The 12,263-nt window shown below is 34.3% G+C and overlaps 1 protein-coding gene across 2 annotated transcripts in view; it reads right to left on the bottom strand.

Moving 5' to 3' along the window:
- The window catches only part of TAFA5 (TAFA chemokine like family member 5), a 474,858-nt gene that overhangs the window by 296,720 nt on the left and 165,875 nt on the right, over positions 1-12,263 (bottom strand). For both annotated transcript variants that reach the window (XM_075208869.1, XM_075208870.1), the window contains exon 2: positions 1,538-1,687. In XM_075208869.1, coding sequence (XP_075064970.1) covers positions 1,538-1,687 — 150 coding nt within the window. The remainder of the gene's footprint in view (positions 1-1,537; positions 1,688-12,263) is intronic.

The following is a 12,263-nucleotide window of genomic DNA, read 5'->3' as shown; positions in this document are numbered from 1 at the left end:
TCTTTAGACCAGGGCAGACCTAGATTATCCCAGTAATAAGGTAGACTATAAATTTCGCACAATGCTGATTTAGAAATTCAGAGCAGAATGACTTTCACTGTAAAGGTAAAGCAAATGAAGAACTCATAAGGTGGCAACATCAGAGCTTAGCAGCCGTGAATAATGCCCCTTACAATTGCAAAATTGGACTTTCACCACATTATATTGTAATTTGGTTCATCTCTATGTTCAGAATTCTATGTCAAATTCTTTGGTACAGATATACAATCAAGTGGCCATTGATAATGTTACCTTTTACCTCTTCTCTTTTTTATAAAGTATGTGGAAAATGTTCTGCTTTTTTGTTGACATTCACAGGTGGAATTTTGATAAGGATTATAAAGAAAAGGGTTAATTTTGTGGCACACTCTAATGAAACGTGCGGTACATGCCTATAAGTACAACCAAACTGCCATGTGATGTCAGAGGCAATGGGCCAATAGCTTCACAAGGTTAGAAAAAATAGACTCTCTATGGTTTCTCATAGTCTCAGCTACTTAATCAAATTGAAATGACCTTTATGTAAGAACAATATGCAGGTTACTAAAACACTGGCCTTAGAGGTTTGCCCCAAGCAGATATTGTAATAATCCTACTAATCTGTGCTGTGGAGGCTGGCAACCTGGCCCATCTTACTTCTCTGCAGTCATCTGCAATGTAAAATCATGTTTATAATAGATGAATATCCTTATACTACTGTGTGACCAAGAAGAAACACAAACGGAGATTACAGTAGTAGTGCGACCAAACCCAAAGACTTCCACTACGACATATATAACAAGGCTGATAATTTAATTAGGGACAGCTTTGTTTACAAGTAATAAATATGAAACTTCAGGTAACATGACAATACGTGCAAGAAAATATGTGCTTGTTTGCATGACACAAAACTGTAATTTTCCCAAAGACAAACATTTTCCCCTTAGAATTAGCATGTGAGGAGGCTTCAGGCTGCTGTTATTTGGCAGTGAGTCATATGCAGTGATAATTTTAATGAGAGACAAAATACTAGAAATAAAAAGAAAAAAGAAATATTATTCTAACAATGCTGCAAGTGCTTTTTTTTTTTCAACAACATTAACTTTCACGCAGGAAAAGTCACATTAGCCTGAGGGTGGCATTAAAATTCTGAATCTGAATAGGAGCAAAATGCATTTTTAAGAAACTAATCGGGTAGCATTGGGTACATCTCATAAACTACATTTTTTCATTTGGATTATTCAAAAATGTTTTGAATCCAATTATTCAGATTTTAAGAATATTAGAATGCTCCATTAAATGTCTGGCTCACTAGTTTACATCTTTATTTTCATCTGAACAGCTATAAAAAAAAATGCTTTGATGCACACTACTGAAGATCATGAGCATACATGTATTATAAAGTCTTGTGGAAGTGTACAATGCGCTGAATAAGTTTCACTTCAAATAAAACATGCTCCAAAAATCCATAAACATTTGCACATATATAGATTTTCCAAATAATATATAACACTCTTACCATCTACACAAGCTGGCCTTGCTCTTGTTGTGCCGGCAATCTGTCCTTTTTTACATGCACAGCGAGCGGTTTGTCGGGCTATAGTCCTTCGGGGCTGACTGCTATCTCTGTCATACGTAACAACCTCGCACGTACCTGCAGCCAGTTGACCTGGAAAAAGAGCCAGCAACAGGTACCAATGTCAGAGAATGCACTACAAGCAATCAATTATAGGTAAACAGAGTGAGGCCCAATGCAGGAAAAGCCACTTTTCTACAAATGGGAAATAAGCTGGAGGATATAATCAAACTGAGATGACATATAATTTTTCTCAGAGCTGGACATGTCAAAACTCAGCAAAGTGATGCTGTCAAGAAAATTGTTATTGGCCTACAGAAGGAGAGCTGGGTCAATCAGGTCAGAGTTACTTTGATGTAGTTTAGAACGCAAGTAAAACCGAGATATGGCTTTTGAACTAAGTGTATATTGTTTCATTTACCACAAGGATGTAATATTGAATCTCTTTTGAATAAAATAAACTTTTGTATAGACTGCAGCTTATTCATATTTTGGATGATCTGATAATATATATATATATATATATATATATATATATATATATATATATATATATATATATATATATTCTATTGTCTAAAAACATTATGCAGATACTTACTTTTGTCTGCCTGTATTGCCTGCATTACCATACATTGCCTTTCAAATGCTATTGTAATTGTGAATCATTAACTTTCCAGGTGTGAAATGTATAAATTATGCAGAATCTAATGAAGGTGAAAAACTGTTGTTAATGGAGCAACTGCTATTATTTATAACATCCGCTGGAGATGTAAAACAACTGTGTTTTAAACTCTTTTCAGAAACATAGAACTGGTAAATGTGCAGCAGTGTTGACCTAATTCTACACTAAGGATTGTCCCATTTTCATGGATTCTGGAAACAATACAATCATGTACATGAGTATCTATGGAATGAAGTTATATAGAACACATAGATATCTCCTCACACCATAAACTATTTTCATTATGACTGTTTGCTGTGTTATCCCCATATAGTAAGGCTTTAGTTAAACATGAAAATAACTGAGTTGCATGTGTCTTAAGATACATCCAATTATAATCTATCTTAAAATACAGCTGTTTGACATTACCAGGGAAGAAGATGATAGTGATGCCTACCCTAATTTTCACTGTTAAAAAAATAAATAAATAATTTAAAAAAATGAGTTTAACCCTCTAAAATCCTTAACCATCAACAGAGCTTTATAGTATGGGTAACTTTACACTAAAACAGGGGAACAATGACCAATGGGTCCACCTGCTGGTTGGAAAACTAGACCCAGGCTACACAGGCTGCTCACTATTAAAAAGGAGTCTGCAGAGTGGAATCTACCTTTCATAGTGGGAACTATCAATCTACTCTGTACAGAGTTGGAGCCTTTAATGTAAGGGTTGCCAAAACAAAGTGAGTGGGCCTCTAATAAGAAACTCTAACAGCGCTGTGCTGATCAGCACTGGATATACACCTGTGGGCTGTGCATGCTGGGGTAATGATAAAGATCAGGACCCATGAAGTGGCAGTTTTCACCCCAGGAAATCCCATTATAATAAAAAGGGGTATACAAGTCCCTTCTCCTAATATAACAAATGTGTAAAAAATGTAAGTGAGTTAAATGTAAGTAGCCAATGTAGTCAACGTAGTCCAGTGGGAATTCTTATTTTTGTGTACATTTTCTACATATTTGGTATAATGGGGGAATGGGCTTATGGATGCCTTACCATTATACGGGGATCACCAAGGGTGGCAAAGTTATTACTCCAGAAGTTATGTTTATTATTACTCTGGCACTGACAGTCCGGGATCACCAGGAAGAGTCCAAGTTAAGCTCAGTGTGAAGCTGGTAGTCTCTAGCAGGGGAGTCCTGCTTATTTTGTGTGGTCCCCCCAACCTCAGAAGCTCCAGTCGCACACTCAATAGGCTGGGTCTGGTTCTCACTTTGACAAGAGACAAAATCGTATGGGTCGTCCTTTTAATAGTAAAATCTGAACTAGTCTATGTAGGCTGGGATAAGTTTCTGTTCAAACTGGTATAACCCATGCTTGTTATTCAAATAGTTTGGTGGAAACCAGCCCTGATTGTAGTGCTGGTTTAGTGGGGTACACTGTTTTTTTATTATGTATCTATTTTTACAGTAGAAGACATGGAAGTCAACATTTTCAACCTCCAAACTGAGCACTTATGTCTGAAAATTAATGTATGTTAAGGTATTTTTAACTCCTTACTGTACTGTACTTTCAGGTGAACTCCAGAAACCCACAAGGTGCCGCAAAAACAAGATACATTTAAATCTGAAAACAAATGCAAGTCTTGCTCTTGTGCAGTGTAGCAAAACTGGTGCCACACACAGTTTTACATCTTGCGAATGGACTTACTTCCAACTCTAAATGAGGGTACAAATGCATGTGAAAATGTAGTCTCTCCTCTATTTCCTATTAATCCAGATCACCTTACACAGAACTCTCTAACATATAATGAATGAAAATCAAAGTTGGAATGTTCAATATAGAGAGTTCATCATGAATACTAGTAAGAGTAAGAGATTAGTTTTTGTTTCTAAAGTATATAATACATCATACATGTATTATATTCATACAGATACTATACCTCTGATGAGTCAGCTAAAAAAATTGTGGAATTTCATTCCTATTATTTAAATTGACACTCAAAATAAAGTATCAGTAGCTTTGATTGACTGGGCAAAGTTATGTGATTTCCCAGTTTTCAGAAATTAGAACCTTTTGATATATATTATATGTGATATACCACATTAGCCTACAACAATGTACACAATAAAAATGTTCAAGAAAATAATAATTATACTGTTCTGCTTCGTGACTAAATGATATATTGGCCAACCAAAGGTAACAATCAGCTGGTCAGCCTGCAATATATCTTACATTTCTGACCTACGTTCCTGCAGAAATAATTGTTATAATTTATACAAAGACATTATCAAGATCATCCTGTGCATTGAGTCAGCATTTTTTCCTTTAGAATATGGTTCTCATACCACCTGCATAACATTTACAGAATATATCATTAAAAGATGCCACAGAACTACTGAGCCACACCTTTATCACGTCATAGCTTTTCCTTCTTCTATCTGGCCTGCCAATGACTAGTTTATCTCCTCTGCAATCAATCATAAGTGCTGCTGCAAGGCTCATCTATCCTTCCAGTTCTTCCTCAACTGCTGCCCCTTTCTGTCAATTCCTTCATGGCTTCCCATTAACTTCAGAACAAACAAACTGTAGATGAACAGTTGGTGTCATTAACTTAAATAGTCAACCTAAAAGTTGATCATGAACTCTTGATTTTTAAAAGGGCATTTCACTATTTACCACAATTAGCCAGATGGCTTAGCAGAAGTGGGTCATACCTTGCTAAAGAGGGCATCACCTAATACAATGTGTGCCAGTCACATGATCCTCATATCCTCTCATTTGATGCCTTCTTCACCTAGGTAAACCTTACTGATGGCAAAACATGACAAGTTCTGCATTTCGAACTTGAGTTCCACCCACTTTAATAATGCAGCCACTGGTAATATGAATTACTAAGAACCATAATTTATTAAGTCACGGCCACATCAGCCAACCAAGCAATATATACTTTGCAAAAATTGGCTGCACATTTACTATCCCGTGACCAGCTTCTTTCCTTTGTAAAGTATTTTTTTTTAAATTATTTTGTTCACTTCCTTTATTGTTAGCAAATCACACACTAACCATGTATAATATTTTTTTACAGTTTGTATGCAAGTTGGAGATTACTGTGAATACAATTTAATTTTATGAATGATAAGTGACAAAGTTTGTACATGTAGTTAACATGCCAACAAAGCCTAGTTAATGCTGTCTGATGCAGAGCTGTGAAAATTAATATAAGCAATTGGACCTGGGTACAGGCACTTTCTGACAAGTGTTGGCTTCACTCTGTCTTGCATCAATTTCAACGTTGCCTGCAGCATTCACAAACAAACGTTAACATGTTAACACCTGTCAAAGTACTACATTAAGTGCATAGAACACTGTGCTGCAGCTTCCAGATACATAATATCATGTCTCAGTGTTCTTTTGAAGCAAGGGCAAATTGCATATGTTCAACAAGCTTTGTTTTTCAATGCCCTAAAGGTGCTATCAGCCCCAAAGAATGAAAACCTCTTTAAGGATAAGTAGTGGGTATCTATTGGGTGAGCATGTGATTTGTTCAAATTGAAATATTCTTATTAAAGAGATTCATACAAATTACATAGCACTTCCTCTGATGGTGTAAACATCCCAATTGTGAATGTGAAGAGTATGTGAATTTCACTGAAACTTCGGAACCAGGTTTTAAGTAGGTCATAAAATAAAGCTGCATATATTTTACATGTCATTATCCTTATTGTTGTGCTTTTCAGTTAAGGATTTGCACCTGCATCTGTGAAGCTGTTAAACTGCAAATTAAACATTAATGTGTTACATGATCAAGTATTTAAACTTTTCAAGTGCCAGAGGAACAGGCAAAGCTATAGCACTGTTAATATTCACAAGTACAAATGTGCTCTTTATAGGATTGCTTTAAGTGGTTTTCTCCTCCTAAACAATATCATTGGATGAAAAATAATCAATTATCACTGGATCAAATAAAAGTAGTCATGCATTTATGGATATTTATTATACATTTCTCTTATATTGACACAGGATTTAGTAGATACCCATTTTCATATGTCTCTTGAATAGCTAAAACGATCCAGTTTCACAAGTATCCATCATACAAATGCAATGTTTTGATAAAAATTAAATAGAATGAATCCCTAAATTGAAACAAGATTCTTTCATTTAGATAGAAAAGTAATTGCATTATATGACCAGTTTTGATATGCATAACTGCACACTTGATTCAGAAGTGTTGATTGAATTTAATCTTCAAAATTGAATGAAAATATAATTAGTACAACTATGGCTTGTTTCCGAGGAACAAGAAAAAAAGGAAAACTTGTTCAAATTAAAATACATAGAAAAGGTAAAACAACATTTTGAAAAATATTTACTGTATCTTTTTATTTTGAGCTAATTCTTTCAAGCATCCTCTATATATGCATAAAATGTTCTATATTCATCTAAATATATGCATGAATAGTTCACAGTGGGATGCAACTGGAATCTTTTCTCATTTTAGGCAATCATTTAGCATTGAAAGCAATGCTGCATATAGGACATATATTTATATATATTAATATAGGTCACCTCATTCTATTACACGCTCGCAGTGAAGAATTTCTTATGCAAATTTTAATAGGCAAAATTGTGCTCAAAATGAAATCCAAGTACTAAAACAGTTACTGAATATGTCCTTCATATTTATACATCTATTTTTTGAAAGGACACTTACTGTTTTGGATTTTAATTACTTGCCCATCTTTAGGGTGTATTATATGGTATGTCTATGTGGGGGAATGTTTTTCCAGAAATGAAAATGTGAAAATACATCTTACAACAAATTTAATAACATCTAAAAAATAAACAGTGTAACAACTGCAGCAAAAGAGACAAGCACAAAAACTTAAATGTTTTAGATTTAACTAATCTGCAAACCAATAAGATTTTGACAGGGAAGAAGAAATATCACACTTCTTTCTTCAAGTTCTTCAATACCTCCTAAGGGCCTGATGCTGAGCTAGGAGCCAAAAAAGGAGCAAATTTGTACCTTGGCAAATCCATGTTGTATTGGAGGAGGGGAGATAAATTTAAAATGGGAGACAGATTTATAGCTGGGATAGGGCATTTCCTACATCAACCTTTATTTCAATGTAAAAATGAAAATTATCATGTATTTGTGTGCTATATGAAAAAGCAGCCAATATTATACACCTTGCATTGTAACATGATTCAGCCAGGAACAGATTTACTACTATTTTTTGCTTTGCTCCTAATTCAGCATCAGAAACCTAAGTATATAGTTTGAGAGTCCTATTTAAAGAAGAAGGCATTCTAAAACATACATTTGCCTTGACCTAAATTCAACAATTGAGCTAGAATGCAAATCTCTCAAAGGGCCTGATTCATTAAGCATCTTAACTTGAGAAACTTCTTATTTAAGACTTCTGGACAAAACCATGTTACAATGCAAGGGGTGCAAATTAGTATTCTGTTTTGCACAGTTAAATACTGACTGTTTTTTCATGTATAGTACACAAATACTTGATAGCTTATTTGTACATTGAAATTTAAACTTGATATTTGTGTGCTACAGAAAAAAACAGTCAGTATTTAATTTATGTGCAAAACAGAATACTAATTTGCACCCCTTGCATTGTAACATGGTTTTGTCCAGGAGACTGAAATAAAAAGTTTCTCAAGTTTAGATCCTTAATGAATCAGGCCCAAGGTCTCTAAATCTGCCTGCACATTTTAAATCAACTCCCCCTGCTGCTTCTAGCTGGATTTACTAAAAAATTACTCTAAAAGAGAACCATTATGTTTAATAGGTTCAGAAATTAAATAATAAAAAATAATTTGCTAATGTTAACTAAAACATTATGTTAACAGATGTTTATGGTCCAAAAAGTTGGAGTCTTTAGTTTGATGTACTAAAAAGACAAATGTAGTGAAGAGTGGATATAAACTGATTTACATGGCTGATATTTAACCACCCCAATCCAATAATCATTAAACCTGTCGTCTCGTACTCTATTTTAAACGCCTTGTACAACTGGAAGGTCATTTTATTGATAATTAAACAAGGTCTTAGCTTACTAGCTCTAAGAATTGCTGTGGAAAAGCATTTTAAAGCATGATGTTTGTGAAATGCCTTTGGAATACCAGATGGACCTCTTAATACCACTGATAATTGTTTTCTTTGTGCCTAGTCTAGAAAGCTTTCCTTAAATACCCTACAAGATGACAACACAGTTCCCATAATTCTTTAAATAAGACTTTTAAGAAGGAAACACCTCATTAACAGTGCAAATAAAAATTAAATGCTAAAAGTGTCTACAAGCTTCACAAGAATCCACATTTATGGACTTGACTTAAGTAACTGACAAAGATAGTCTACTTTTCCAGATTTAATGATGCTTAATGATGAAGGAATCACCATTTAAAAATTCCCACTTGCTAATTCACACTGGCACAAACGATTTTTAGTCATCTATTCATAGTTGTGAGAAAAAAGCTAAGATGTATCTTCTCATTGTTTATTTCCCTACAATCAGTTTCCTGTGATTTTTTTTTTCCATTTAAATGGATTTGAAAACATCCTTTTATCCATACTAGCTACACCAGACATGCAGAAAATTATAATCTTCACAACAAGAAAGGGATAATCACTCACTGGCTAATGCACATCTTTGAAAAATGGAGAAATCAGAAGGCCAAATTGCACAGTGAAAAGCAGTTGCTGCCTAATAATTTCCCTATAGTAGATTGTCAAACAAAGGCTAATAGATAACTACAGTAACACGGAGATAAAACATAAAAGAATTTGTCATGCTTGTTGCAATAAAAATATAGCAGTTCTGTGACGCACAGAAAGCTTTTAAGTCATTTCATGCCAATGTACTTTGCAAAAAAAAATATTTCTCCATGAAATCATTTATATTAAAAAAAAATTCAATATTTTCTCAAATGTAGCTTAAATGTTTCTTCCAAGAGGTATGCAGTACTATATAAATAAGTGTTCTCTACAGCTGTAAGGGTCATAGAACACACTAGTTTTTGGAAAAGCAACAATGCACTATACTCAACTGATCAAACATTTGCATCTTTCTAGAAAGCTGTAGTCTAAATGTATATAACGATGAGAGTTATATTTACTGTGTGTTTTTAGATTTAAATTACTAAATGTATATTGAAAGTACTGTAAAATTGCACATTTTTATATGAAATAAAACTGGAACAAACTAAAACCAATATTAAATTCTATTTAATAAAGTTGTCTCTTTAATTAAATTCAATTCATTTTGGTGCATTTTATTTTTACAGCAAATAGCAAATATAAACCTTTGATGCACAAAAAAAGGGCATAATAAAAGCATAAGCGCATTATAAAGGGGTTGTCAACTTTGTTAGGGGCCTCCCTGTGTAGCAATCCAAGCAGACGTTTGTCTCTTGGAATTCCAACTGTTACTTTGTAATAAGTGTCAGTAATTGCTTTTCGTGATCAAGGTGAAACAAAATAGTTTTCAGTATTGTATGACCACAGCCATCAATGCAATTTACTGTGCTATGGATGTGTAGCGTGTGTGTGTGTGTGTGTGTGTGTGTGTGTGTGTGTATGTGTTGGATAATTTTATATTTAATCTCCTATTCAATAATGTGAAAGATTTACAACAAGCCTCTTGGTGCTAATAGCAGGGGAATAACTCTAGAAGGACATAACTCTTGAACTCCTGTAGAAGGACATAACAGTTCTTCTATTGGGTCCAGCAGCACACACGGGCCTGTCCAAATGGACAAAATGTACCGTGTAGATTCATAACAAATGTATCCAGGCTATATGATTTGGATTTTTTTTTTAGAACGGATAACATGACTGTATATATAAATCTAATGTTCCAGAATGCTACTAATTCTATCATTACTCAATTAGCATCTCTACTGGTTACTGACTGGGAATGAACAGACATTGCGGTGAGTATGACATTATTATGGTGCTTAGAGGCTCCCATCATTTTTAGTCACACCCATGCCAAGAAGCTCACTTTCTGACAAATTTACAATCTACAGGGATTACCTTCTGATTACATGAAAGGGTGGTGATACTAATGGAGGGATCCACACCAAACTGCTTCACAGGAGAGACCTTATTGAAGAGGGGGAATTGTTCCTAAATAAACAACCCCTTAACACATTATAGAAAGTACAGTAGTGAGTATATTCAAATAAATTTTCCTTTAACTGGTTGCAAGCTTTGATTGGATGGTAATGCTACCGTCCAATCAGAACAAGTATTTATTACAAGCCTCCTCAAATTGCCTTCTATGACTGCTAGCAAACATCATGGATCACTACTGGTTAACACGTCATGCCAGGATGCTAAATGAATCACCAAAACAAAAAATGCTACACAGAGATGCACATATTAAAAATGGGGGGTAGTCCAAGGTTAAAAATTAACAGAAAGGACAGCAGTTAGTAGTTCAATTGAATAGCAACTTTTAACATACTTACATTATATAATAGTAAGAGGGGTAGATAATAATGTTTGTTGTGATGCAATACACCTAAATATTCTTCTCTTTATGTGCACAAATATGATCATTTTTCCGCATGTGCAATTTCTTGAAGCCTATCTGAATGCCCCTTTGTGAGCTGAATGTATATGGTTCCCATGCATGAGGCGAAAAATAATATCTAAGCACAATGTACCTGTATCCAAATCTTTCATTTAACCTTAAGACTGAATTAAATAACTTATAATTACACTTAAATAATTCATTAAGTGAATGATGTGAGATGAAGTGTTTCATTTGGATATCAGATGTTATATTTGTATTAAATGGAAGGTTTTTCCAGTGTGAAAAAGATTTCAATTTCTTGTACATTTCTAAACAAAATTAGCAAAACTGATATTCTAGCTGTATGACTAAGACTCCCATGTATTCTGGTTTTCTCAAATCAATTCATGATTTGACCCCTGGAAATCAGTAACTTGTAATTTACATTTTTCAAATATACAAATATTACACACTATTGGAATAGGATCCTATAAATATTTAACAGTATTTGAATACAAAATGAAGCTAATAGTGGCCTTCTGTGCACTGACAAATGTATGTTTAAAAAGCCCTATTTATATACTTGTGCAAGAGTGCAAAAACTTAAAGGAAAAAGCTATGCATAAAAAAAACTGTGAATTCATAGCTTTTGCACTTTAAATACCCTATGCAATGTTCATATTATTATTAAAACACAATAAATTACAATATAAACCATATGTGTAAAAGGGAATAGTTTTTATTTAATGTACAAAAACATAGAGCAATAATCAGGTAAAAATATAAAAGCTAACAAACATTTGTGAAAGTGCCGAAGTGTGAGATTGCAGAACATATGCCCGTTTGTGATATTACACGCCTATTTTTGCACAAATGCACCTCTTTTTCTGAGTGAACTCCTGGATTTGCTGATCAAGATTGTGGTATCCAGGGTTAGGGTTACAAAATTTATCATGAGATGGGATAAATTAGGAAAATTGGGATACTTCTTGGTAAGTGCAGGCTAGAACTCTGAAAGCGGGATAAGATTATTTAAATGAGATTAATAGGATGAATAGGCACATTTAAATAAATAATTCCATGTTTACTAGAGACCTTTGCATAATATTTCTCCCTGCAAAAAGATTTGTTTAGTACACTCCTTGGAGGTTGAAGAAACTGGCCTTTGCTTGTACTTACAGCTGTTTGGCACCTGCCAGACACCCTTTATTATTATTATTATTATTATTTATAAGGTGCCACAGATTCTGTTGCGCAGGATACAGAAGCAAGTAACAAATAGATGAGGTAATAGATGTAAGTAGCACAGATGAGTGTGAGTTATGCTATGAGGACTCACACAGAGTGCAGAAAAAGACGTTACAGGACGTACGAGGGACAGTAGACAGACGTGGGACTATAGGGATAGTGGATCCTGTCCACGAGGGCTTACATTCTTACGGGACGGCGGTGAGAGACAGTGGA

This window comes from Mixophyes fleayi, chromosome 4 (assembly GCF_038048845.1).
Source record: "Mixophyes fleayi isolate aMixFle1 chromosome 4, aMixFle1.hap1, whole genome shotgun sequence".
Taxonomy (NCBI): Eukaryota; Metazoa; Chordata; class Amphibia; order Anura; family Limnodynastidae; genus Mixophyes; species Mixophyes fleayi.
The sequence above is the reverse complement of the archived record's forward strand: the minus strand, read 5'-3'. Positions and strand labels throughout refer to the sequence as shown.